The sequence below is a fragment of the Vanellus vanellus genome, assembly GCF_965231255.1.
Source record: "Vanellus vanellus genome assembly, chromosome: 22".
Lineage (NCBI taxonomy): Eukaryota > Metazoa > Chordata > Aves > Charadriiformes > Charadriidae > Vanellus > Vanellus vanellus.
The window spans coordinates 5,213,860-5,241,820 of record NC_138927.1 but is presented as its reverse complement, the minus strand read 5'-3'; the positions used below and the strand labels follow the sequence as shown (position 1 = coordinate 5,241,820).

Here is a 27,961-nt window from a genome sequence, read left to right as displayed (position 1 = left end):
CTCTCACCGACACAGTTTTACTGGTAGAAGCTGGGAGTATAGCTGTGGCTTCAGAGCAGTTGAGAGGCCACACTTTGTTCTATATCCAGAATAATCTAACATAACTACTAAACCTAAAAATCTCTTTAATTCTAAAAACTATAGGTGTGTTCGGTAGGATGGAAGGATCTGGGTCCACCTTTGTAGACACTCACTCAACCCTTTTGTGTAAATGTATTACTGCATGTCACTACATACAGAAGCTGAATCTGTTACTTTGTAAAGAAGCAAGCCTTGAAAATGTCACTGCCTTGTTTTCTTCCCATGTGGGTTAGGTTTGGAAAGGTGCATACTTCAAGGCCCTGATTCAGCACAGTATTTAGGAAAAGTCCTAACTTCCCACACACTGACCAAGTGATTTCAAGATGGATGTACTTGACAATGGTGCTGAGGTGCCACCAAGAGTATAAGTTTAATAATTCACACACAAACAAACATTTGTCAGCTACAAGATAATCAGTAACACGTGGTGATTTAATGCAAAAAACTCCACTGAAAGCCTGGTTCTCATATGTGAATTCTCTGGTATTTCCCACACAGATTTACTAGAAGTTTCTCTGTAAGGTGACCATGCGTGTCTACACATAGAATCATAGAATTGTTTAGGTTGGAAGTGACCTTGAAGATCATTGAGTTCCAACCCCCTAGCATGGGCAGGGACACCTCCCGCTAGACCAGGTTTCCCAAGGCCACATCCAAGCCTGGCCTTAAACACCTCCAGGGATGGGGCAGCTTCTCTGGGCAACGTGTTCCAGTGCCTTACCACCCTCAAAGTGAAAAATTTCTTCCTAGTATCTAATCTAAATCCCCTCTTCCAGTTTAAAGCCATTCCCCCTCGTCCTATCACTACATGCCCTTGTAAAAAGTCCCTCCCCAGCTTTCCTGTAGGCCCCCTTTAGGTACTGGAAGGACGCTATAAGGTCTCCCCAGAGCCTTCTCTTCTCTAGGCTGAACAACCCCAACTCTCTCACACACACAGAGAGACACGAGAATTGCTTTCTAACAACTACCAAAATAAAAATACTAAAATATTACTAAAATAAAAGTAGAGACATGAGCCTGAATTTTAGGGCAGAGTCACTGAAAGGAATCTGGAGCAGTTAAATTCCTTTTAAATTCAATGAGACATAATTGACTAATTCATTTAGGCTTTTTCATTATAACCCCATCCGAGACTTCCTCTTCTTCCATTCCTATTGGTATTTCTCCATGCTTGTAGACACTGATAGTAACCTGCCCTGTTTCAGAACCATACTTATTCTTTACATAGATGCTGTATTTTCCTGTGTCTTCATTGCAGACTTTCTCTATAGTAATTGTGACAACTGTCCCCTTCACATCCATTTTGTAACGATCTTTAAAGACGATAACCTTCTCATTTTTGAACCAAGTGATTTCTGGGTAAGGGTCTCCAGATACACAGCAGGTTAAACACAGGGTCTATGGTAAAACAGATAGCAGAAATAAATTATGAAGGTATAAATGAGCAAGGAAATTCAGCTGATGAGAAATTAAGATAATAAAAATCAGTTCTCTTAGCTTTTCAATGAGTGAGATTCCAGGACTGTCTACTCCTTTTACTGATATCCTCCAGTATAATCAGGATTAACCTGACTGAATTCACTGAGCCTAACTCATATTTGTGTTACTATCTTTTTATAGCTTTCTTACATTGTAAAGTGATACTTAAATAGGCACATGGTGAATTTGCAATTACTTTACAGGATTTTTATTCTGCCTGTGTACCAGTAAAGGGGAATGTGACTCAGAAATGTAAGCAGCCAGTTCATATGATGGGAAAATCAGGTCCAGCAGTCCAGCACTTAAAGGCCTTAGACTAATCCTATGAAATGGGAAGACAATAGAAAGGATCTGGCTGTGAAACAGACCTAGGAAGCAGTAACATCCGAAACCTGCAAGAAGGAGGTTCTGTGCCACAAAGAGCATCTATATGTGCAGAAGCACATACATGTTTGGAAGCTGCATCAACAATATAGGGGGCTGATACGAGTATTGTGTGGGGTACCACTTCACACCTTTGGCAAATGCAGTAGCTCAGAAAAGCTGCTGGGAACACACAGGAGGGGAAAACAAATAGTTTTCTCCCCATCATCTTCTATGTCTGTGGTTATCAAGGGCCAATTATATGAACAGTTACTCAACATTACCTTGTCCTCCATGATGGTGGCAACATCTGGCAGACCTTGAACAACTCTGGCACGACCTGGGAATGAACAAATACGACCTTTTAATTTAACTTATCAGCATACTACTTGACTCTGTTTCATAGAAGGAAGGAAATTAATTTACTTACACTTCTCTGCTACCGCTGCTTCCCTGAAAGTGAGAGAGATACAATTATAGTGGTTTTATTTATTAGGCATTGTATTCTCAATAGAGAATATGACACTCAAAATAGATTTAGCTGTGAAAATATTAAGGCAGAACTTACTTTAGCCTTCTGTGCTCAGCCAGGGCATTTTCAAAGGCTGCAACGAATGAAAAGGTTTTAGGGAAAGTTGCCGTTTATTTCATTTAACTTAGTAGATTTACCGTAATGCATCGGTGTTGGAATTACAGGTATTTGTGCACACAGATATGTATAATTACCATCTAACCAGTATCTATATCTGCCTTAAGGAAATACGACTCTATTTATATACTACTGACATACGTGGGATCTAGTACTCCCTTTCCAAAGAGAAGTCCAGAGGAGGGAAAAAACCCCAACTTTGAACAGTTTGGAAAAGTCTTTGTAAACCTGGAGCCACATTCTCCTTTCCAAGATGCCACCTGTAAGGTCTGTTTGTCTATGGAGGAATCAGACACATCCCAGGGGCAGCTGCTCATCCCATTTGTCCTTTCCTCAGAAGTGCCTTATGCTATGGCAGCAAGGCCCTGTAAAGGCTTCAATCTTTCTGCTGCACATTTTTCCTCTCCCTGTGATTCCTCCGACTTCTGTGGGCACTTCACTGTCCTTCTTAACCTAATTTCATAGCGTGCTGTCATGGAAGTGTGGCTCCAGCTCAAATAAGGGAGAGAGGAATCACTGCTCAGGATTTGAAGAATCTTGGAAAGCCACTCAGGTGTATCTCATTCCTATGACAGTATTGTTAGACTCCGCTTGCCTTGTCCGGACAAGTCGGTTGACAGTTTGCGAGAGTTGTTCCCATCAAATAACTCCAGGGTGTATTTTCCCTTATCTGCATCTGTTGGGTTCAGTATGTGAAGCCAGATCTGGTTCATTGTGCTCCCAGCTTTCAGTCTGTCACGGCTTTCCAGTTGTTTCTCCCTAAGTAAACAAATGATACAATTTCAACAGTATTTAGCAGAACTGTATAAATAATAGTGCTAACTTTTTTTAGACCTATACTGCTTAGAATAAGAGAGTGGGAGTCCCGACCTCACTGTTAATTTCACGGAGACTTATGTACTCAGTCACTTTTGAAAATCTCATGGGGCATCTAGCAGTGCTTTTAGGCAGTTTGCCAAAGCTCTAAAAACTCTACAAAAGACCTCTTAGTTCTTATTTAGGAGATTAAATAGTATTTAGATGTTGAATATTTATACGCATTTAGCCCTTAAACAGTATTAAAAATTGGCCTCCTTATGTAGATGTGTAGGTGGTATCTAATAAAACACCATTTCTCTATTCTGTGAAGATATTATGAGGCTAAATTATCTAGTGTTTGGAAAGAAATTTATAATGTTTGGGAATATCTGTTATTCAGAGTGGGGTAATAGGGTGGTTTAAGAAAGTACAAAGTAGTAGAAATAAAGAATTTGAAAAAATGAACAATTTCTTTTCCTGTCTGTTAACCAAGGTGGCTGTAACTGAGCAGTACTTTCAATGCATCATTGTTATTCCAGTAAAGATGATCACTTATAAATATTTCTGTGGTGCTAAGATAAAAATAACATGACTGCTTATTTTGGAATTCCCAGACATGTTTCAGGATGCAAAGTGAATTGTGTTTTTCAACCCTTACTCAGACAAATCTACCATTGCCTTAAAAAGCTACAGGCTCAGGGCTAACATTTTAATTTTGATGATAAACAATTACAAGCAACAGGACTCCAGAAGCCTTCCAAATATCTTTTGAGGACTTACTTGTGATACCAGGTTGTTTTCATGTAGTCTGTGTAGTACTTCACATCTGTGTAGATTTTGATGCCTTCTTCAGTAGGCTGAATCTTCAGAGGTGTAGCAGAAAGAGCTAATAGTGTAATTGAAAGACTGAAATTGAGGAGGACATTCAAGAATGCACAATATTGCATGTTACACAAACAAAATCCCAAGTGACCTGTTAACATTTCTCTCTGGAGAATGTGGCTAGCTGAAAGCTGGATGGTATTGTACTTCTTGACTACCCTGGATCTTTTAGCCAGCAGCCAGTAGAAGAGTGTCAGCATCTCTTCTAGAGACCTGTGTCTGGAATACACACATCGCAGATAGAAATAGTAAAACTTGCCCAAATTCACATAACAAGTGATGTCACAAGGCACAGGCTGCTGGCACGGAAAGGTCACAGAATTAATTTGTAAGAGCAGAGGGTTTGATGTCCCTAGGTTTATTTACTGACCCTCCTCCTTGACAGTTTGAAGATACTTCTAACACTAAAGGACTAGTAAGTGGGTGGTGGTGTACTCGATCCAAATCCAGGGACAGCAGTTTGCTCTGATCGTGGCACCCCACCTTTCTCCCCTTCTGTTATTACTGTGTCAGCTGATGAGAAAATGACATACCACTGATCCTACACAGCTCCTTGAGAAGGTCTTCAAAGGCTGTAAAGACATAAAGATTTAAGTGTCTATAAGTACAATATTTAACAAATCACATCTGATCTACCAACTTAATTTCATTATGTTTAGGATATATTATATCTAGTAGTTATTCGTTGTCTTCTTCTGTTGCAAAGCTTACTCAGAATGGAATTTTTGCCACTAACTCATTTATTTTTAGATGCTGGGCATTTCTTACTAAATTTAGATGCTTCTATCTTCCTTAGCGCTCAACATATGCAACAGACTGCCTCACAGAAAGCAGATTTATGTATCAGGTTTAAATGATAGATTCCAGATGTCAGGATAGGATTTAATCTTGGGAAGCAGAAACTTGTGATTGATGCTGAGTTGAAGTGACTGAAACATTACTGAGCTTTTAACTGTGGTGCTTGACAGAATTTATAATGCAGTCATAGCTTGATAAATGACTATATATGTAAATGACATTAGAATGTCAGAACTGCATATTTATTTTTCAATTTCCAGAGCATATTCAGAACACTGAAAAGTGAAGCAGGAATCTGCAGCAGCATGTGATTGTTTTTCCACTTGATGTTGACTTTAACAACTATTCTGTTGTTGTAATTCAGCCTAGAATTTTTCTTGCTGGTGGGGGATGCAGAGTGGAAATGGAAGTTTGTTATCCTGATGCTTTGGAGGACTGCTTAACTTCCAGGAGTGAAAAGTTGTCTGTGGATTACCAAATAAAGTACAGTATGGACAGATGAAAAAAAAGTTCTGAGATCAGCTGCAAAGGATACTTTTATTCTGCTGATTGGGCTCTGTATAACTCTTGCAGAGTAAAAAACTGTTTTACATAGTGTATTTTATGACTGCAATCTCACATGAAACACTTGTGATTTTTAAAATGATCAGCATATATATATATGCTATAGTAGATCAGGAAACTCTTTAAATTTGACCAGTAACTTTTTTTTTTGCAGGTTTTAATCCCTATAAAAGCGTGTAGGTACTATAGTAATTAACAATGTGGTAGAAAGTTATGAAATTTGTTTTTAAATCCAAATTGAATCCCAGACAGGGGTGTGAATATGTATTATTGCCTGATACAATGTTCTGTTACCTGCTTTTGTGAGATCAAGTTGGGTGTAGTCCTCTCCTCTGTCGTCTGAAACAAGTGCTTTGTATTGGCCCTCATCTGCTTTGGTTATCTAGCAAATATATATGTACATATGTAATATTTATTAAAAAAAAAACCAAAACAAACACATGCACACATCCCCCCCCCAACAGAACTATCACGTATCATTGAAACCCAGCAGGATTTGGAAAAGGGAGAAAAGCTGAGATTTTCTTTTTCCTTCCCAATGAATTGGGATGGATGGATCAGAAAGCAGGGAAAAAAAGGCAATTCACCCCAGAATCTCCTTTGAAAGGTTAGAGGCACCCCTGGTTCGTTATGAACTGATATGTAGTCAATTATGGGGAGCCAGTATCTCAGCTTTTGCCCTCAGTCACACTGTACCACTGCGTGTCCTTAGTGGTGGTATGTCTGCGACTCAGTGATGCTGAATGTCCATTGCTCCATAAATTTTCGTCATTTTGCTTTGCCAATGCTCTTGAATTCCAGCCGGCAGTGTTCCTGCTGGTCCTTAGACTTGTGTGAGCAGGGATTCCTGTTCACATATGTTTATATCTACTTGTTTTCTATAGCTGATTTGGCTGTTATAAATTAAGATGAAAAATCAAATCCAAACAAGATTCGTATTAGCCATGCAGAGATTGCGCTAAAACTCTAACTGCACCATCAAGTTCCCTTTCTTCAGCTGTATCTTCTCTGAGGCAGTTAAGATTCCAAGGGGCATTATATTCTCTTGTCTGGCCTTCTCTGTCAATCAAGCCATAACATTTCATTCAGTTACTTCTGTAATGAGCTCAGTGACTTTTTTTTTTTTGTTACTAAAGTTCATCTCCAGAATAGGCAATCGGTCCTGATCAGAAAACCTGAAAAGCCCACACTTTTCTTTTTAGCCAGTCAAGACATGTTAAACTTTTAACAGCCACTCACTGTTAAAAACATCTCAGTTCTAATTCAGATCTGACTGTAATGTTAAATCGTTTCTTCTTTTGTGCTTTTCTCAGCATTTGTTCAATTTCTTTCATTTAGTGGGCACTACGCAAAACACACATTCAGTGTTAATAAGATCGACCCATATTTTTTGCATCTTCATGTGATCACCAAAGTCTGAGTTTATTTTTTTCACCTTTTTAATATGAATAGTTCCAATCCCAGTCTGTGGATCAAACACACCACCTGCTCGTGCTTTCTTATTGAAGAACCATTGGAAGCTGGTGTCCTTTCTCAGATTTGTTGCCTGTTTGAAGTCAACGTTTAGAAGTCAGGGTTCCAAATGCATTTTATTTCTGAATGCCTTCTAATATGAAACGTAACTTGTATTAGAGAATTGCTCCAGAATCTTAGAAACTTCATTTTTTATTAAAATTTCTGTCCAAGATATGCTGTCTCTTAACTTTCATTGGTCTGTAGATAAGCAAGTATTTGGATGAGCACTGTTCATACCCTTCCTTAAAATTCACATCTAAAATTTAATGCGAAAGAAATTCAAACTGTGCAGTTTCATTACATAGCTGTATGTACCTTGCAGGTAAGGAGTACTTCACAGTTCTCAGTAACCTTCCATTTTAAGTTCTCTATAAAATGTGGACCTAGAAAAGAAAAGAAATGTCTTTTGTTATGCATTTCCGCAGCTCTCAAGTGTTACCTACAGAAATGCCTCCATCCAGTGGTGAATCCCCGCAGTGCGGTCTGTAGGGAATGCTTCACGCTACTGAGTTTTGCATGCAATAGGCACCACAGTTCAGAGCATATAATTATTGCTGGTTTTGTATTGTCCTTAGTAAAGTATCTTTGTTGAGGAATCCTATCTTAAAATGTAGTTAATGACGCTGCCTAACCAGTGATGACTCTATTATGACTCTACTATGCATCAAGTCAATGTAGGAGTTGATAGATATTTCCCAGGTGAATTACAATAGAATAGAAAAGCCATATACTTTCTGATTTTCCTCCCAATTCTGGGAGGGTAAGCTGGGGGACAGATTACTTTATATACATTTTCACCCTATGCTAAGCATCTCTGAACACAGGAGACTGGACCTATAATCTAGTGTGGTACCACAGTTATTAAGTGAATATTTTTATACCTGCTAGAAGGGCATCATCACCTTTCCAATTGTAGTATTTTTCTCTGAAAATGTTTTATAAACTTCCTTAGTCATTAATATAACATGAAAGTGGAATGCACTTTTTTTTAAACTTATCTACAGAATCCTGTTTTCTACAAGGAAAGTGAGTGGATCTTAATTACATATATTCAGATTGGACAGTTTTCAGAATTCAAAAATGTTCAGTGTTACAGCACTGATGCAGAAGATCTGTACTGAGGATTGTGGCTAGCATGGCTAAAACTATTTAAATAAATTAGTTTGATTTTTAAGAGCATGGCAGTGTATCTTAAAATAAGGAATCTTAGACTAGTTTATTAATCAGCTTAAATAATGCACTTTAAAAAGATGATAAAGAAGAGTATTTGGAGCGCTCAGTGAAATAGCTTTGCTCAGGTTTTGCCATCCTGTTGGCATAGTTCTGGCAAGTCATTAACCTTCAGCTTATCTTACCCTGCTTTTTCTTCCATTCTCTCCGTTTTGCATCAGCCTCCTCTGCAACTTTAGCAAAACCTGTGAGAACAGCAATGGTCAAAGTCAACAACCCCCCCACTATTTCTCAGTGCAACACTTTAGAAATTTCTGATCACGAAAGGTGTTATCATTAGAGCTGTGATACTTGTTTATAAGACATCCCTAATGCATGAGTTACCTCTGGTCTGCACTGAGAACCCTAAACAGATTACTACCATCATTCTTTAATTGTCCTGGTTGCTCAGAACCAGAATTTGTTTTCATTAGAACAAAAGAGTCTCTGAAGACCTGAGCATTATGCATTTAGGAAGTGAAATAGGAGTTTTGACCATACAAAAAGGTAGGCTAGAAACCCTGAAATTGAAATGTTTAAGAAGTAAGAAACACAGAAGGCGGCAGAGAGCATAGAATTTACCACTGTTTTAGACAACCACATGTAACTTCAGTTATCTCTACTTCCTTCATTGTCAGTAAAGAAAAATGGGCACTTTTAGTGCACAATTCATCAAACTTATTTTATATCCTGAACTTAGCATGTGCTGAATCACTCAGTAAAACCCTATTTCTCTCCACCAGTTGTAAAGGGAGTCAAGTAGACTTGACATTTTATAGACACTTTCCATTCAAAACGTTTGGAAGCTTTAGAAGGTCACTTGAAAGCAAACTGTTTGCAAGAACTGAAAATAGAGATAGACAGTCTATGGGGAAGTATTTGAATGAGAATCTTATTACTTTCTATTTTTAATTAATTTAAAAAGGCTCTCTGTTCCAGCATATACAAGGACCCTTTATGTTTCAAGTTCAGCTTGCTTTGTTGCTTGGACTCGTCCTCGAGTACAGTTGACACTGGTTTCTTTATTACATTCAGTTTAATGCAATTAACCAGCCGTTAAATACACTGAATTTTCAACCTGATCCTGTTCTGAGATAAGTGAGTACATGTCATACAGTTTACTGCCAAGGCACAGACAGTTTGCCGTAGCAAGATAATATGTAAAACATTTGAAAAAGATCACTAAGCATTCCACTGGATATTTTGCTTTAGCAGACTGTTTTATCATCAGGATCCTATTTATAAGACCAAAAGCTTCAATTTATGTTAAAGAGAAATTCAGATAATTTCTTACATAATTCCTGGACTTTAAATGTGTGCTAAAATAAACATTTGTTCTCCCGATTCCCAGTGTGCCATTATAACTGTTGGAAATACTTTGAGGCCTTAAGTGCCTGGAAAACTTTCCACTGAGCATGGCAGTCTATATTTGATCCTGAATTTCCACTTACATTCATCCACAAGAACTAGGGTGAATTGGTTTTTAGCTTTTCCATCTTGCAGCTGGGCTGTGTACATCCCTTTATCGTCATCACAGAAATTCTGGATTATCAGTTCTACAAGACCTTTTCCTTTGACAAAGTTTATTTTATGTGTCTGTCAAAAACAAAGGAAATGCAGTAAACTGAATAGTTTTTCCACAGTGGAACTGTTCCAAGGTCAGACCCTGGCATAGCATCTTCTGCAACATGTAGACATTACAGTCCTTTTATATATGTATCCTTCTGTACTTCCCTAATCTTACAGGAGTAATGAAGCCGATGCACTCTGATACTCTGTATACTGGGATTCATCTATTATTTGTTTACCTATAGGAGAATTGTTTGCATCAGAACTTTTCTCTGGGAGAAAGCTTCTGTTAAAACCACATAACACAATACATTCTTACTTGTTGGATATTACAGACCTTTCAGCTTACTAGAATCTGCACGAATTTTAGTATAATTGAAGTGTTGCACTTAATTACACATCTGTGGCATGTAACTGCATATTCAGGCAATGATGAGTAACACTGCCACCCTCTTGACATCATGCAAGCACTACTGAACCTTTTATACATACACCCTGAAACCTGCCAGATGCTCAAGCATAAATATCGTCATTATGCCTTTCCACCTTGTTTGCTCTAAGCAAATATTATCATTACAAAGAGCTTGACAAACACTTGGTAATTGTGCATGACCCATGTCAGTTCTCCATTGCAGAAAAGATAGTTCTGAGAATAGACAAAGCCTTCAATAAATTTGGTACACATTCCTTTAAAAAACCCCAACATTGCCGTAACAGCTCTGAAATTCTTTGGCCTAGTCCTATCCCTTTGATATATCTGGTCTTTTTGTTATCCTGGCATTGCTACACTGCATTTAACTGACAGGCGAAATGATTTATATTGTTCTTCATTCTCAACTGTTCTCCCCTCTGGTCCTGTCATTCCAAATACTTTTTAAATGTTATAATATTAACTTGATATGGGAAGAGGCTAGAACTTTTTAAAATGTATCAGAATGTTGGAGTGCACTGTAACACATGATGCAGTGTTAACTCCAATGCCTCAGACTGAGAAATAAATCACTTTCATCTGCTCTTAGAATTCATAAGATTTATCTGTATTAATTCAAGGAGATAGGGTGGAAAGCTTGCAGCTTTGCTTGGTAAAGCAGAAGAAAAATATCCTGCCTCATTGTGAGAGATGGTATTTCTTTAGCATCCACTGAAATGAGTCGAGTATGTTCATCCAAGATAAAGCTCTCTTTCCTGCACAGGTGCGTTTTAATATCAGATGAATAACACATGGCTGAGGTTTGTTGTCAGAAAATTCCTTTATAAAAAGGAATTCTCTGCTGCGGTAAGATTGTCAGCAGCAGCCTCTCAAGAGGGGGAAATAAAAGGAAAGCTGGATAAGGAGGGGATGTTCTCCAAGTGTTACCACTGAAGGCTTTGCTGGCCATAGCACTGAAGAATATTACACTGTATTAACTAACAGTGTCAATGCTGCAGCTTTGCTTGATACTAGGACTGGACAGTTTGGCTTTCTGTTTATACGCAGTGGAAAACCAAGCCCCAGAGTCTTCCAAAAACACATAAAAATACCCGATGGGCATTTAGAGAACTGTGAATGTACCCATTTGCTCTATCTCCCTGTTCAGCAGGGGGAAAGTAAGTCAGAATTAAAAATGAAACAAACCAGAACATACTGGAGTACTTGTAAGCTCCTTGTCATTGAAGACTAAATGCAACTCTGCATTTGGTGACAGCTTTTCGACCTCCAACCATAGCCGCACTTCTCCTTTCTCCAGAACATCGATGTTCCATCCAGATATCAGCTTGATCACTGGAAAACAAAGCGAACCACAGAGGGGAATTCATAGGCAAACCACAGAATTTGCCTCAGCCAGGGTTATGCCAGGGTTCCCCTTTCAGAGTCTATACAGTTGGTAGTGGCTTCTCACTGGTTCAACTTACACGGGTTCCTGATTTCATGGCTACGTTTCAATAACTTGTCCAGATCTGAAATGCAAAGAATAATAAGTCATTTAGATTAGTACAACTAGGCCAAAACAAATTCATTGTATTAATTTAATTTAATTTGTTAATGAGCTTTATTTATGTCAAGAAGAAGATAATAAGTACAAACATTCGATAGCAGGAAGGATTAGAAAAGGTTGTGAAGGTAATTCTTAGTTATGTTTGAATAAAATGTTGGTTGTATCAATTCAAGAAACATGTTAAAGAAGCCTTAAATCACTGTGATAGTGTAGCTGTCTGTGAAATCTGAACGGTAATGGAAAAATGACCTTCCAGGAGCATGGAATCTTTTTGTAGGGGACTGTAAAAGAACCTGCCCTTGAGCCTTCACGGAATGGGAAACATCTTTCTAATGATGTCACTATCATTAAGTGACGTCAGTCACTTACTGTTGCTATACAAGAAACTTTCCTATAAATATCTAATATTAGAAAATCATGACATGGTAGATTTTTGTTCTTGTCAATTATTAGTTTTTACCTTCTTTTGTTAAAGTGCAACTGGCGGAGATATCGTCATCTACATCGGTGACCTCCACTGAATATATACCGAGATCCTTTTCTGATGGGTTTTTCAGTATAAGCTTAGATCTTAGAAATAATAATAAAAAAAAATAATTGTATTTTCCTCAAAAATCATGCCTTCTGTAACAGAATGCAATACATTTGATACACCCAGAACATCAAATATAGTACTCATTGTCATTTATATGTGACACTGAGGAGCAAGGCCAAAATGTTAGCAATATGATGACCGATGCTTCCCTTTTGTGACCTGAAGATTTCACTGAATGGCCCATTTCATGGACACCTGAGCTGACAAGCAGGGACAGAGATTTGCAGTTCAGTAGTGTATGTGTATTTTAGCTGAATATTGGAAAGAGAGGGAAACATTTGTCTTCACATTTTTCTCAGTGTTTAATGGGCTCTTTATTTGACAGTCCACAAATAATGTTCTCAACGTGCATTATATACTCACTTATTGCCTTTCTCTTCAATCTGAACTCTGTCAGCATCTGGTGGTCCTTCATAGTCCTTTGACCAAATAAATTCAGAGGAGTCATTCTTTTCAGGAGCTTCAAAAGCCATATAAATTAAACCCTCTTCATCAACCCCAAGTTCAATTTCATTTGTGCCTGTATAAGCAAAAAACCCACAAAACATTCCTTACCAAAACAGATCAGGGTTTAGCTTCTGGACATCTAGCTTAAAAAAAAAAACCCAAACCAATAAAAACTCCAGAGTGTACAGCTAGAGTAAATTAATTTTGGCAGTTTGATTTGCTAATCTTTATTTTGACTGAGGATCTTTCTTGCTATGAGACGCGTAGCTGATGTTTCATAAAACTTTTTTTTACCAGAATCATTGTATTTACAGACTCACACAATCTCATCACTTTTAGTTTCATACCAGCTTTGGTTTTAGCCACCACAGGATCAGAGGGGAGTGAAGGGGGTCCAATTCCAGCCTTGTTCAGTGCCCTTACTCGGAAAATATAGCATTTCCCCGTCTCCAGATCTGAAACCTGCAGGTAACAATAACAGGAATTAACATAAGAATAAATGAGAAGCAACACTTGGGTACTAAGTGCATATACAGACCTTCATATGGGTCGTGGCTATGGACTGCTTATTTATTTGATTCCATTCATCTGACCCCTCTTCACAGATGTCTACATAATACCCTGTGACTGGACCTGCTCCTGTGTACAGCGGTGCTTCCCAGCATAGCTTCAGGGATGAGTCTCTTACTTCAGTGCACTTCACATCATAGGGAGGGCCTGTTCAAAGAAGGGGAGGCTGTCAAACAGTAACAGTAAGAAATGAAATCAGGTGCACTTTGTTTGAGTTTGAGATCAGAAAGCAGAGAGTTTTAAGATAACAAGTGAATAGTGGATCCATAGGAGATGCTTTCTATGCTAATTACCTGTAGAGGTAGGTTCTAGAAAAAGCATACATCAGCTGGTTTAACGTTATTTGCTTTGGTGTAACATACAAAGATGTTAAGATATTAGATCCAGATTCTTCATTCTCTGGAAACATTATTAAAAATACCTGGGTCCTGTATCTGTGTAATGCAGAAATAATACCCTACGTCTGAATCGGAACTTCCCTAGAAGTGTTCGTGTGCTTTTCTGTACTGGGAGCCACTCTTCTACAGATCTATAATTTTCAGAAGTCCCTTGGATTCACAGAAGAGTGAGGAGATAACTAGTATGCCCGGTAATATTTTTCTGTCTGTTGTTTTTACATGGGAGATACCTGGTTCTGGCATTGTCCATTCCTCACATCTGAACAAGTCGCTGGGTTCAGACACTTCCCCGACACCAGCCATGTTCATTGCACAAGCACGGAATTCGTACAGGCGACCTTCCTCAAGGTTGTTGACCTTTGGGTTCAGAAGTGCGAACAGATTGTTAGTTCAGCCCTGCATGGTCGTAGTCTTGTGAGGGTAGGAACAGAGTTCTAGACTAGAGGAAGCAGAGGAAAAACAGCTCAACCCTTGTTATAGCTACGGTTCCCCCTGGGCTTAAAGGACAGTATTATATCTGAAATTAATACCGTGTAAACTCGTTGAGGAATTGGGTGAATATTGACTTCATGCCATTCTAGTTCAGATGTATCATGCTGATCTAGGAAATAACCCAGAATCTTTGTTCCTCCCTTGTGCTTCGGGGGTTTCCAGCAGATGGTCATGTCAGCCTTCCCACAGTTTAGAAGAACAAACCCGTGTGGTGCAGATGGACAAGCTGTGCAGCAAAGGGAGAGAGAAACCCGGGTATTGTTGGGTGCAGGTTTGGGATCTAGGGATCAGGAAAAGAGGTGTAGGTACAGGATAAACTGGGCTGAGGAAATCCCTGTGTGCTGATACCATATGTGATTCTATTTGTGTTAAGGCCTCCTAATACCACTTTTGCAATGTGAAAGTATTTGAAAATGACCAGATTCTTATTTGGAAGTCACAGCAAAAGTCACGGATGTGTCTCAGGATGTTTCTTGCATGTTACTTTTTGGGTTGTCTGACAGAAAAGATGGAAGCAGTGGGTCGATAAAATGGCAAAGATGGAGGGTCAAATACTGGCTAATGTGGTTGGTAGGATTTTGTAATTGCCCTGGAGAAATTCACAATTCTGATTTCCAGATACCAGCATAATTGAGCACTTAAAATGGTTACTTGTACGAGTGCCAAATACGAATGCCAAGTCAAAATGCTAATTAACTCAGTCCACCCTTGACAAATGTAATTGATGGTAGAAGCAGCAGGGTACAAGAAAATCAGTTCCCCGTTCCTTTGCTTTGCTTATCTGTTCAACATTATTACCACTACATGCAATAACAGCTATGCATGATAGATACATTTTGGGGGGATTTAATTTTTGTGTGTATGTGCATGTATAAGTTACTGCTTACCAATAGCTGGCCTTACGATGATAGGATCTGTTTCTGGTGAGCTTTCACTCAGTCCTGCCTCACTGACGGATTTCACACAAAAGACATATTCTTTTCCAGGCTGCAGCCCAGGAACAGTAAATCTAGGAGAGCAAATTAATATGTTTGTGTTTGACTGTTCAAAGTACAGGTAAACAGTCTTTTGAACAGACAGTGATAAATTTTAATAAGGCACTGTTACTTAAAAAAATCATTATTTGCCATTACAAATTAAAGTGCACAGTGTCACATAAAATGGCTCCCAATAAATCAGACTGTAAGTATAGATCAGATAGAGAGGTGTCACGCTGCTGGCTGGCATTATTGGTAGAATAAATAGGACTTTTTAATGGACTTTTTCTGCTTGACACGTGACCACCACAGCTAGAGAGGTATTCTAGATCTATGTGTGAGTGACACCAACTTACTCTACTGGAAAGCAAGCACAAAAAAGGAATGTGGTTCTGCTGGTGCCACAAGGTCTATCTACCTTCTGCAGATCCAGAGTCTATGAAGATACACACAGACTTTGCTGTCAGTATGGCTTTGGATGTAAAAGTGAGGCTTTGAGCAATAGTTAATTCTAAAAGAGGACATGGTATTTGTGTGCATACAAGCCTATGTGGGCGCAGTGAAGGAAATTTTTTATGTGAAATATGACTCCAGCCATAAACAGAAGAATCCAAGTTGGCAGCCTGTCTTCTCTCAGCAGAATATAATAGCTGAACTCACTCATTACATGTCACGGGCTTATTATTGACAGTTTGCCATTCTTCTGTCCCAGTCTCCCGACAATATATGTAGTAACCAAGAGGCTCCAGACCATCCTTTAACTTATCCCATTGCAAAACAACAGATGTCTTGGTGTCTCTGAAAGCTAAAACCTGAGATGGTGGAGGCAGAGTAGCTGAAAAAAGAAAAAAAAAAAACAAAAAACAGAAAAGTAGGGGAGTTTTAAAGTAATGAATTAGAAAAAACATAAGTGAGTGAGTTTGATTTATTCACCTTTTCTGGACCATCGTGCTCAAATTAGAGCAAAATACCATGGACATTGTCCCAGTCTACAGCCTATATTTTTATGTTTGCGTTTGCCATATCTTATGTTCCTCTCCCTTTACAGCCCATTGATTCTGCAGAGTTACACCTACTTAACATTCTCTGAGTAGAGGAGAAATGAGACTCATATAGTAACTGTCATGTAACTCCACTGGGAAATGGGACCTGCTTCACTCTTGAGAAATAAGGACAGTATGAATGAACACTAGGGCAGCTTTAATATGGGAGAATATAACAAAATAAAAGGAAGAGTGAGTGCTCATCTCTCTGCATAGTGGAAACAGGGGCGTGAGTCTTTGCATCTGTTACTGTTGTCAGCTCAGTCTGGGAAGAAAACAAACCAAATCAGGACTGTGAAGACCGCCGTTCTGCTCGAAGCCCCCAGAAACAGGCTGCTTCAGCAGTCGTATCATTCCTTCCAACACTGATCTGTGTAATGGCTCTCTTACATGGTGCTGGATTAAACACTGGCTTCAACTGTTTCTTATTTTATTAAATGTAATTCTCCCATCGTTGCTTGGTTAGATTTGCACTGCACTGACCAACTGCAAAGTAATTAAAGAAGGATTTAAGGCTTTAAGAGATTTCCTGATATCAAAGCAACTGCTGTAATCATATACTGTGAAGTTTAAAGGAAAGGTGGGGCAGGGGAACCCACATGTTACTTTCATAGTACATCTCCTCTTCCATATCATTAATGTAGAGCATAGTAGTGGAATAATTACCCAGTTTTGCTCCAGCTGTTACAGGCTTACTGGGCAGGGATGGCTCACTGATTCCATACTTGTTAACAGATCGCACGCGGAAACAGTATGATTTTCCTTTAACAAGATCAAAGAGTGCAAATCTTGGGGAATTAACTGGCATATCCAGATTAACCATTTGCCAGGAGTTGCTGCCTACAATTGACTGTAATGAAAAAGGTGATGATTTACAACTCATGCTGTAACTCAAGCTTAAAACCCTCAATAACAAAGAGCAATAACAAAGCTGATCTTTACCAGAAAGTAGTTTTAAAAAAAACAACAACAACAAACAAACAAAAAAGTCAAACAAAAAACATAAATTATGTATTTGGTGTTGATGATATACTCAAACTTTTCTTCCTTGGCAACAGAGGGCCCCTTTGCAGCAGAAATAGTACAGCAGGTGGGAAATGTAGGAAAAGGAGATGGGTAGAAGATAATAATTAACTAGTAGAATGACTAGTGCGGAACAGGAAAGTGAACTATTGTGCAGTTCTTCACAGCTTTTCCACACTTAAGGGCCCACAGGGTAGAAACAGTCTTCCTGCTAAAACTCTGCTACTCTTCTGTCCTGTAAAACTTACTTCACGGAATCACGGAGCTTTCAGAGTTGGACGGGACCTCTAGAGATCATGTAGTCCAACTCCCCTGCTAAAGCAGGATTGCCCAGAGCACATTACTCAGGACTGCATCCAGGCGGGTCTTGAAAATCTCCAGAGAAGGGGACTCCACAACCTCCCTGGGCAGCCTGGGCCAGTGCTCTGTCACCCTCACCGTACGTGTTTAGCTTTACTGATCATTACTACTTGAGTTGGTGTCAAGAGTCAGGATCATAGCTCAAGTAAATTGTGGAGCTGGAGAGAGGCTGAGGAAGCCATTTTTGAGGCTGTAGTTTTCCAGTTTTCAACACAGTGAATAGCCTTGCCTGTGCTATAGACCATCAGAGAAATAAATGATTCTGTTCTGCAATTTCCCTTCTATGTGATATTTTTTCTTACCTTTTCCACATAATAATTCAGTGGCTCTCTGCCTCTTGGATCTGGTTCATCCCAAGCCAAAGCCACGTAATCTTCTGTGACCTCACTTGCATGAACATTGGTGGGTGGCAAGGGGATTTTAATATGTCCTATGGGAAGTCAGAATAGGCTATGCTTTAGTGGCAGGAAAAAATAGTTCTTTTACAATGGATTATGTTTTCCCACTGTACAGTAAGATTCTTCAATATAAAGGAGGAGACTTAAATGCTTTGGAGACATACAGGCAAACCAAGATTATTATAAAAGGATAGTTTCTGATCCTTATGTAGCTTGCAATGAGGTTTCACCATATATTTTCCTAAGTGTGTTTTCTCCAGACTCATGTTATTACAGATCTCATTGTTGTATAACAATCATTTCTCTCTGAGAGAATGACTCAGTATAAATTTGAACTTACCTTCTAGGTCATCCTTGAAAATTTCTATTGTCCTGCCTTCGTCAAATGGAACAACTGTAACATCAAACAGGGCCATGTTATCTACTAAGAGAAGATGCTTGGGGCTTGTCAAAAAAGACAGAGCCCAGGACCATGTCATTTTGTTATATGCATAATTATATACATTTAATTACACATACAATGAAATGTCCTAACTGGTATTTTGATCTTTTTCCATTCAGGCTAGTATTAAGGTGGGTTCAGCAAATGCACAGTGTGGCAATTATATTGGTGCAATTATATTTGTGAGAATGAGGAGAATCTGGACAAACTGCATTCAGTTATACCTGCAGCCTCACATTGTACCTAAGGAGCACATTTTCCTGTTTTTAGTACAAACCTGTCACTCTCTTGTCCTTGCTGGGGTCATATGTTGTAACTGGATCACTGATTTTTGAAGGATGACTGATGCCCTCTTTATTGACAGCCTTTACTTGGAACTGGTACGTCTGTCCTTCAGCAAGGCCCAAGACAGGGTATTTGCAGGTCTTCACAGGCTTGTCATTGCATGGGACCCAATCCTCTGACCCAGCAACACACCTGGAATGAAACACAGCCCACGGAGTTCCTTTGTGTTTTTTCCACAACATGATCTTGAACTTTTTTTGCTCAAAGATGACTAACATACAGACCTTTCAATATAGTATCCCAGGATTGGGCTTCCTCCATTATCACTGGGTGCTACCCAAGAAAGAATCAAGCAGTCTTTATTTACATCGTGGCATTTCACATTGAGTGGGGATCCAGGTGCACCAGCTGTTTCTGCTGCAGCATCTATAGATAGACAAAGTGATACAAGTGATACTGGCTAAGATTTTTCTTCTCTGTACCAAAATTTTCATTTAACATCTTAATTTTAAGTGTGTAAGGGCCAACATCCCAGTAATATGAGTCATATTTTCTAATACCTAAATCAGTACTGAAAATGAGATTTAGACATTTTGATAATTGCATCCATGCACAAAACTGGGAGACATTTTCTTGTGAATGAGGTTCTGAATTCCTTTATGCCAAGGTATTAGGAAAGGAACTTTTGTTCTAAATAGGATAGAATCCTGCTTGTACCTCTAACAAACACATAAGTGGTCTGCTCTTTATATCCATCCACTGAGGGGACACGGATAGTGTAGAATCCCTCATCTTCTTTGTAAGCACATGACACCGTGAGAGAAGCCTCCTTGTCTCGGTGCTTTAGTTCCTGATGTTCAGAGTTTTGCAGCAACTCACCTGCGAAGCATGAGAAGGGGTAAAGGAACTCCACCTGAACTGGCTGAGTCAGGAGTGGCATATTTCCAAATGCAAAACAACACACAGAGCAAGATGAGGGATCTGGAAGACACTCCTGGTATTATTATTATGTCTCCAAGTTACAGTCATGACTCTGATCCTACTTTGTTGCTATGCCTCTCTGTTTCCTTTGTACACAAATGCAGAGCAAAAGGCATGTTCTTTGTCTGGAAGAGCTTGCAGTCCAAGCAAAAAAGAGTAATAAAATGTGGCTTCAAATGAATTAGTGAGTAAAAGGTACTCTTCACACCAGGTAGCTGAATGCTCTGAAGTCTGCCAAATATTATGCCAGCTCTAACTGAGGATACATTACTGCTCAGCATCTAGGATCTTTTGTCCGAATGGTGCTCAAAACCAAGAAAATGGAGCAGCGCATACTGTGCATTTTGTGTACAGTTATCAGATCTGAGATACAAACTCTACCCAAATTATCCTCAAATCACTAAAACTCAATAGGTCCTGCTGTTTTCACAGCTGATTCTGGCAGAAGTGCTGGAACGGCAAGAGCAGTCTTACTGCATTGCTTCTGCTTTCCAAAAATTAATAGCACATAACGATTACCAGTTTGGTTAAGCTCAACATCCTTGATTGCCACCAGAACAACACAGAACATCCAAAAGGGTTTCTTCACTAGAGAACCACTGGCTTTTCGGTGAATTAACGAACACTTGGAGCTTTCACTAAATAGAACTAAAGCTCTTAAACTATTCTTATGAGCAGAAATATGTCATTACCTCCAAAATATATTAGTGGTACCATTCTTTTACAAATGAGGAAAACAGACAAGTTAAATAATAACATCAGTAGCTTGAGAAGAGTTGAGAGCAGCTCAAGAATCCTGAATTCTAATTCTCTTCTGTGAACATTAGATCACAGCTATGAATTCGAATGGTATATTCACATAGGTAAAAGTATATAAACTTATCTGTTGCATACAAACCATCTCTGAACCAGGTAATGTCTCGTTGGTGTTCAAGTAAATCAGAAGAGAAGTAACAGGAGAGGGTGAAAGGCTCCTTTTCTCTTGAAAATAAAGGTTTCAGTGGAAAAGCAAAATCTGCTTCTCTGGCCATAAGGGATCCTGTGAAATAAGAGTCAGCACGATAAAGAGACTTCCCAGAGCCTTCCTCCTTGTAGTATTTTTATTACCGTATATTTAGAGTGGTACCTGAGCCTTGCACTTTTCACATACAGTCAGGCTAATAGGAAAAGCTATAGATCAGAAAAAGAGAATCAAATTGCTTCAGGTTATAAAAATGAAAAACCCAATAATAACAACAATCATTTACTTACTTCTGTATATTTCTGAATCAAATCCTGACTCCTTTCCATAATATTCTATAAGACAAGAAGAAAATACATTTAGCAACTGTCATGCCAGTGTGTATCTTCCCCTCAAAAACATACAGTGATACTCAGCAAACTCTATTTTCCCCTCAAACCAGCTCTTAATGTGAACCGTCAAAGTGTCATCATGTGGTAAAACATTAATTCAGCTGATGACCTTCACAAACAACTGAGGATGGGTCTACATAGTACTTATACCAGTATAAGTAATACTGCTTTAAATGCTGATGTGCACACAGTTAAGGAGATATATATATTTTTTTTTTCAGTTTGGCTTCTGTCATTTTAAGCTGCACTAGGAAAGTTATGCTGACTAAAAGCATGCATACAAAGAGCTACAGTTTCTGTCATATGAGTGTACCAATATGGTACTGTCCAAATTAGAAGTGTGACAATCTAGGGTCACCCATAACTGAAATGCTTCAATTATGTCCCTGTTTGGAGACAGAGCATGACAGCTACTCATTGCCACATACAGCATGGAAAAGGAAAGAAAAAAGTGTCGGTGCCTTAATCATTACCGAAAGTGGAATTTGGCCAAGCCCCTGGGTTTAAGCAGCATTCCCAGAGGATGATGTGGGATTCTTGACAACTACCAGTGACTGGGACTTTAAGCTTTAACCAAAAGAAAGGGTATCTGTCCTGAGACACTGAGGTAATTCCTGGAGCCAAGGGAAATGTGTTCCCTACCAAATCATTTGTTTCGTGGATTCTTTGGAGGCATCATATGTGAATACTAGCCTGCTTCGTCTGATCCAGCCTGTGAGAACTGCTGGCATCACAGCACAAAATGAAATTATTTGGAGCTGAAATCTAAGAACTGATGCACTTAACACAACATGAAATTGAGATATTTTCTTATCTTCATAAGCCTCAAGAAAAGCACATGAAATAACGCCTATTTTTTCAGTGAATGAAGCTTGGCATTAGCAGAGCTCACTCATAAGCAAAAGATCAGGACTGAGGGTTCATGGCTGAAGAGGAAAGCAATAGAGAGCACAAGAGGCAAAGCACAGCCTCATCCTAAGTCCTGTGAGACCCCCAGTGATGTCTCTAGGGAAAGTGAACTTCTGCTGCAGGAACTACAGATCCTGGAGACCCTCCCCTGGCATCAAGGGCATTCCAGACAGCATGGGGCCAGGAGAAGAGATGCCATCTGCCTGCCTGGGGGATGAGGAATGTTTCCAGTGGAGGCAGGATTAAGGCCTTGGCGTAGTCTCTATTTTCAGAATGTGAAATGCAAATAGCAAAAGGAAGAATCATGTTACTGCGATGGCATTAGACAGGGTCAAGGGAGAAGGAACTGTGTGCGCTGCTTACCCGCAATCACAAGGAACAATGTTTGCAAACTGTTGGAAATGCTGATCAGGCCTGATGAAGGACAGTTTAATCAGGCACTTAGAGGTGAAGAGAACAGTGCCACCCAAGGTTTTCTGTGATAGACCACAGCTCTTATTCTACCATCGTGCCTGCTCTGATCCTAAAGATGCTGACGGGAATTGGGAGGAGTATGTGATTATTGCCATGGATTTTTTTTCAGGCAGCTGCTTCTGCTCTATGGCAAAGGCCCAGTTCCTGAGTTCTGGAAGTGCTATAAGAACCTTTATAGAAGAGAAGCTTTGCACACCTGGTAGCTTTTCTGTATTTCTGTGTAAGGGCAGGGGGATTTTAGGAATCTGGGAAGGCTCGCAAGTGAAGGTTTTCTGAGCTGTTATACGTGTCCCTTTGGAATTGGTGTGTGCTGCATATTTCAGATATGCTGAATTTTGACATTGTTTAATTAAAGGATTTGAAAGATATCATAAATAATACACTTCTATTACAATTCTGGAGTCACATTCTTCTGTACACATATGTATCCCCAAACATTATTCAGATGTGATCAAAATATGGCATGCAAAGACTAAGGATGATAATAACGTAACCCATGACAGAACCAAGAATATATTAAAGCACTAACAATAAATATACTATCTAAAAGACAGATAACTCCTTCTGTCTGAAAAAATAGTTCAAACCGGCTTTGCAATTCAATCAGTCAAAGGAACACATCTCTGTGACCAGTAAGATGTCCAAAGCAAATGAGTTCCCTTCCTATTCATCTGTTACTGTTTGAATTACTCCCTGGACTCTGTCAGTCCCACTGAAGCATTTAGTTGTCTACAGTCCTGTGGGTCTATTCTGTTCAGGCTTTTTACAACAAAATTATTATTTTTATATATATGTATATATATATGAAATGTGAACAGCTAAACTATGATCCTATGATACTGCACTGCATGTTTCTTAAAGCTTGATATAATTTCCCTTTTTAAGTACTGGTAGTTTACTTTCTTCACTATGTGCCTGGATTTGGCTTGTGCAGAGTGTGTATCTACGGAATCTGTGCCAGTTATTTTAAGAACAACACAGATCCAAAGAAGAAAATCTTGTATTTGCTTTTGGTAGTTTTGAGAGATAAATAGGTTATTCTATGCAATATTTCAGTGAGAAATCTCCTTGAAAGCCACAGAACTTGTTAACCAACTACTTGCTTATCTTTAGAAATGCAGCAGACTCTTTCAAAGCCTGTTATATATTTAACTGGATGGCTGTTTCGTATCAGTCCAAAAGAAATAAGTACCTAAATTTACTACAATTTTAGCACAGTGGCAGCACAGCTGTGTCTGTATGGAATCTGAAAGATTTTGCCTGAGTCCAGAACTGACTGAGAAAGTGAAAGCTGTTATATCAGCCATATACATATGGTATACACTCTCAGTTGTGTTTTTCCCTCACTAATAACTGAGAGAAATTCTCCTTTCCTATTAACAGAGTGCTCACTTCTTTCTCTGTTTATTTTTCCAGAGTGCTTGTATGTTCCTATGATATAATGTGTAGCATTGAAAGTATTTTGAATAATCTAAAGAATTTGTACAATTAAAATGAAAGGAATATTTTCTACTTACTCCTGACAAGCACTGTAGCAAATGAATAAGCCTCGCCATATTGATTCTTAACTTCAACACTGTACTCAGCAGAATCTTCCATGGAGCATCTGGAAAAAAAACGTTTCCCCTCTATTTAGGTTTCAGTTATTGTTCATACTTCACAGGACAAATTCAAAGGGGTTCCCCTTTAATCCCATAAGTTAAAAGTAGATGTTTGTTTTTCATCAAGAAGCTGCTTTTCCTTTCGATTACAAGGATTTCTTCTACTTAGTGGTCAATTTTTTTCTCTTTGTACACAGAAACAAACCATTTCAAGTAATGAACAAGTGAAAGACCTGTGGAACAGTTGGTTCCAGTGAAGATATGCATGTATTTTTATCACATGTATAATTCACAGAGTTGAACTAATGGCATTGTGATTACATTGATCCATCCTAAATCACATTGATGCTTGTGAAGTGCTCTTAATGTGCATGGCCTTACCCTGAATGAGAGAATTTTGGCCATGCCTAAAAAGAGACTAAAAAGGGACCAAATAAGACTCTAAGTTTTTTTAAAAGATTTTTTAAACCTCATGTACTGCTGTTGAGATTGCTTCCTAATGGCAAAGGTGTAGCTCAGACGCAACGCGCTAAAGTCAAGCAGGGTCAGATTCCAGAAGAATACTCTTTTTTGTTGAGCATAGACAAACTGGGAGTTTCAGGAAAGCAGTTCTTACTCATCTGAAAAAACAACTCAGACAAGAGCACGTACATTACCTGCTGATATGCAGGGTCAGCATCCCAAACTTGTTTTTTATGTGGTATTTTCCTGCTGGTGCTAGGCGAGGATCAATACGGACTCCATTTTTATACCTAGTTGAACGCAAAGGAAACATGCTTTTTAGGAAAGGATGGAGAAATTGACGGGTAAAACACTTTATTTTAAAATTAACCGTGTCAAACACAACAGAGGCAGAACAGAACAGAGGAGTAGACACAATTCCCTCTTTTACAGGTCTCCTGCATCAATCCAAAACAGCCTTGCGATCCCCTCCCATAGTCCTGCGTGTGCTTCTTCCCTAGGGCTGCTCGCAGACTGCCTACGGGCAGCTTAGCGTTGGCTTGTTGCTTCCTCCTCAGTTTACACTCCCTACTTTGCAGGTTGTGTGAGGGAGTTTGAGCAGGTGTCTCTTGCTTCTTTGTGTTCACTGGGAATCTGTGGGAGGTTCATATTCTCTTTGCTCTTTGAATAATTCAAAGAGGTTGTTCTGGAAGGACACAGGACATCAGGAGCTCTGACAGTAGTGGAGTTAGCTGCCTACAAAGTCATTAGTAATCCAAATGTTTGCATACTTCAAACCTTCCATGGGAGGAATGGTCAATTACTTTAACAAACTGATCAAAGTACACTCTGCAAATTGTTTTTTGTGGTGATCTTTCATTTATTTCTGTCCCTCTGTTATTAATGGTAAATGCTGCAGTCAGGCCCAGTGCATAACACTTCCTTTTCTGTCATTTGGTAAATATGCAAAGCTGAGTAAATGAAAGAGTTTGTTTGTATTTTACAAATTGTAGAAGCAATAGCAGTTTAAGGCTAAAACTTGCATGGTATCCAAGGTGCCCAAGCCTTGATGGTGTGTATGTGTGCGGTGATTTAGTGCTGGCAATAGATGGTGCTTTCTGAGACTTAAACCCGAGTTTGCCTGCAGGAGGGAGGACAGCACCAAGGGAAGCAGGAATATCTACATGAATGTCAGTCCTATCCCAGAAGGAGTCCCAAAGGACTGTCTGCTGCCTCCACGGCCCACTGAACCTTAATGTCTTTTCTGGTCCTAACAGTGGAACTGGAGAATTGAAAGTGTTTTCTGTGATTTCTGAAACTCTCCCTTCCTTCTTTCTAGCAGGACACAGATGTTACTCCTTTGGTTGCTTCCTGAAATGCACACAGACTGTTAGCCACATGGGCAGCGTGAGTCATTGCTATCAACTGACGTACCACGTAACCTGTGGCGGTGGGGAAGCCAGGACTGTACATGCCAGCTTCACTTCCATCCTTTCCCAGACTGCATGTACTCTGAGGGGGATCCAGAACATAGGTGGTCGCCCTGAACGCAGCTCAATGTATTCCTTCTCCACGCGTGCTTTTTCTAGAGCCTATGACAAGGATAGACTAAATAAAGGCAGTAGAAATGGATTGTGTTCTAACTACACAAATTCTTTTACAAAGGGACATGCATGACAATGCTTTGGTGACAGGAGTATAAGACCTTATTTCTAATGGGTTTGAGGTTGTCCTAACACCTGATTAGGTTTAGTATCCTCTCCAGAATGCTAGTTAGTCTTGGCAATTTTAATCCTGTTGGTGTTTCTGCTACCAATAGAGATGTCTGATCTGACCTTCCTCCGAAGGGCCTTCCGGTCAGCTCTCACACGCAGCAGTCTGCAGTTCCGAATAACCTCCTTTTCCAACTTTTCCATGTCATTTCCAAACCAAACTCTCTTTTGCCCCCTCTGTTCTAACTCTAGGATGGCAGCCTCTCTTCTTATCTTGTAATCCCTGCAACAGAGGATAATAAAAGCCAGCAAAAGTTAGGATAATGCTTTTTATTTTGTTTTGGTCTTTTTTGCTGTTCTATAGCGCATATTTTTGATTAAATCAGAACAAATGCTAAGGACAGAAATATCAGTTTGCATGCAGTATGCATATGAATGTCAGGCAATCATACCTCATAGGAGCCAGCTATGCTACCGTGAGATATAACACTTCAACGGCACAAAAAGGAGATCCACTGTATGAATACTTCTAATCCCAGGCGGGGAGCTGGGAGTAGGATTAAAGGGAGGAGGGATGTTGGTAACTACTCAGGTTTTTCAGCCATCACAGAAGGACGGACAGCAAGATCATTGTCAAGATTTTCTAGGAAAGACGGGGAGTTCCGTCTGTTACCATTAATTTATTAATCTGACTCTGTTTTCCTATGAAACCTGGTTTCTCTTAAGCCCTTGCTTGTGAGGAGGGCCATATTAGTCATTATCACAGGTACCAAGGCGATATAATTTCATTTCCTGCATTTTAGTTGAGGTCTGATGTTTTTCTTTTTAAAGAAAGAACATCTTGATTGACCTGCTCATTTTGATTCCAAGGAAATGAGTTGAAACCTGTGACCCCTATATACAAAGGCGATGTCGCATACAATGGTTATATTGGAGTTACAGTGATTTCTGACTTACTGTGGTATTTCAGAGGTCAAGGCAAGGGCAGCTGCTATCGATAACTCTGAAAGGCTGAAAGTCTCTTCTTCCTCACTTCCAGAGGCAGATGCACATAAAAGAATCCAGACAAAGTTCCATAATGTCATAAACTCAAAATTCAACAAATCTGTGAATGCTCAGTGCCGAGTGTAGAAAGTCCTGTCTGGACATGATTTACTCGGCCTGTCCCTAACTTTGTGGCTTACCTGGTTTTGAACTTTTTCTTTCTAGTTGTGGAGGTCATTTGCAAGCTCTGTTGCCTCTCCTCCTTTTGCTCCTCCTCTCTGTGGTGGAAGAAGGTTCGAGTTCCCATGCTGGGAAGTCAAAAATGAACTTTCTTGCTGGAAAAAAAGAACATAAAGTGGCTTTCAAATAAAGACACCTTAACAGAATCTCTTTAAGTTACCATTACGTCCTTGCTTTGCTTTGATGATCAAGGGCCGTGAATGAAAGTTCATATAATACTATCTTCTGCCATTCAAACTATGAAAGGGGTTTGCTCCTGTGAGAAATGAAATCAGATGAAGAAATTAATAAATCTTTAAAGGCAGCTGAAGCTGTAACAGAACAGTCGGTAGGCAGCATTTTGTGCGTAGATC

At 39.3% G+C, this 27,961-nt stretch overlaps 1 protein-coding gene across 1 annotated transcript; it reads right to left on the bottom strand.

Moving 5' to 3' along the window:
- Positions 1-381: 381 nt before the first annotated feature.
- Positions 382-27,695, bottom strand: MYOM3 (myomesin 3). The gene is made up of 36 exons (XM_082494197.1): positions 27,569-27,695; positions 27,342-27,416; positions 26,508-26,667; positions 26,107-26,264; positions 24,888-24,983; positions 24,148-24,236; positions 21,146-21,190; positions 20,793-20,933; positions 19,631-19,792; positions 19,198-19,339; positions 18,906-19,105; positions 18,527-18,580; positions 18,091-18,218; positions 17,072-17,255; positions 16,023-16,197; positions 15,273-15,394; positions 14,424-14,611; positions 14,124-14,250; positions 13,464-13,642; positions 13,273-13,387; positions 12,842-12,998; positions 12,344-12,453; positions 11,801-11,845; positions 11,533-11,669; positions 9,790-9,934; positions 8,485-8,544; positions 7,445-7,512; positions 7,050-7,160; positions 5,909-5,996; positions 4,786-4,824; positions 4,151-4,256; positions 3,168-3,331; positions 2,492-2,528; positions 2,354-2,376; positions 2,208-2,263; positions 382-1,479 (listed from the first exon to the last, which is right to left on the bottom strand). The coding sequence occupies exons 1-36, from the start codon at positions 27,673-27,675 to the stop codon at positions 1,180-1,182; spliced, it is 4,293 nt and encodes a 1,430-aa protein (XP_082350323.1). The 5' UTR covers positions 27,676-27,695; the 3' UTR covers positions 382-1,179.
- Positions 27,696-27,961: the final 266 nt, after the last annotated feature.

Excerpts from the sequence above, each read along its gene's own strand:
- MYOM3 (XM_082494197.1), bottom strand. The coding sequence starts at position 27,675 with ATGGGAACTCGAACCTTCTTCCACCACAGAGAGGAGGAGCAAAAGGAG. Across the intron at positions 26,265-26,507 it reads GGAAGGCCCTTCGGAGGAAG|GCTCTAGAAAAAGCACGCGT; the intron begins GTCAGATCAGAC and ends TCCTTGTCATAG. Across the intron at positions 16,198-17,071 it reads AACAGCTGGAGCAAAACTGG|CTACTCTGCCTCCACCATCT; the intron begins GTAATTATTCCA and ends TTCTTTTTTCAG.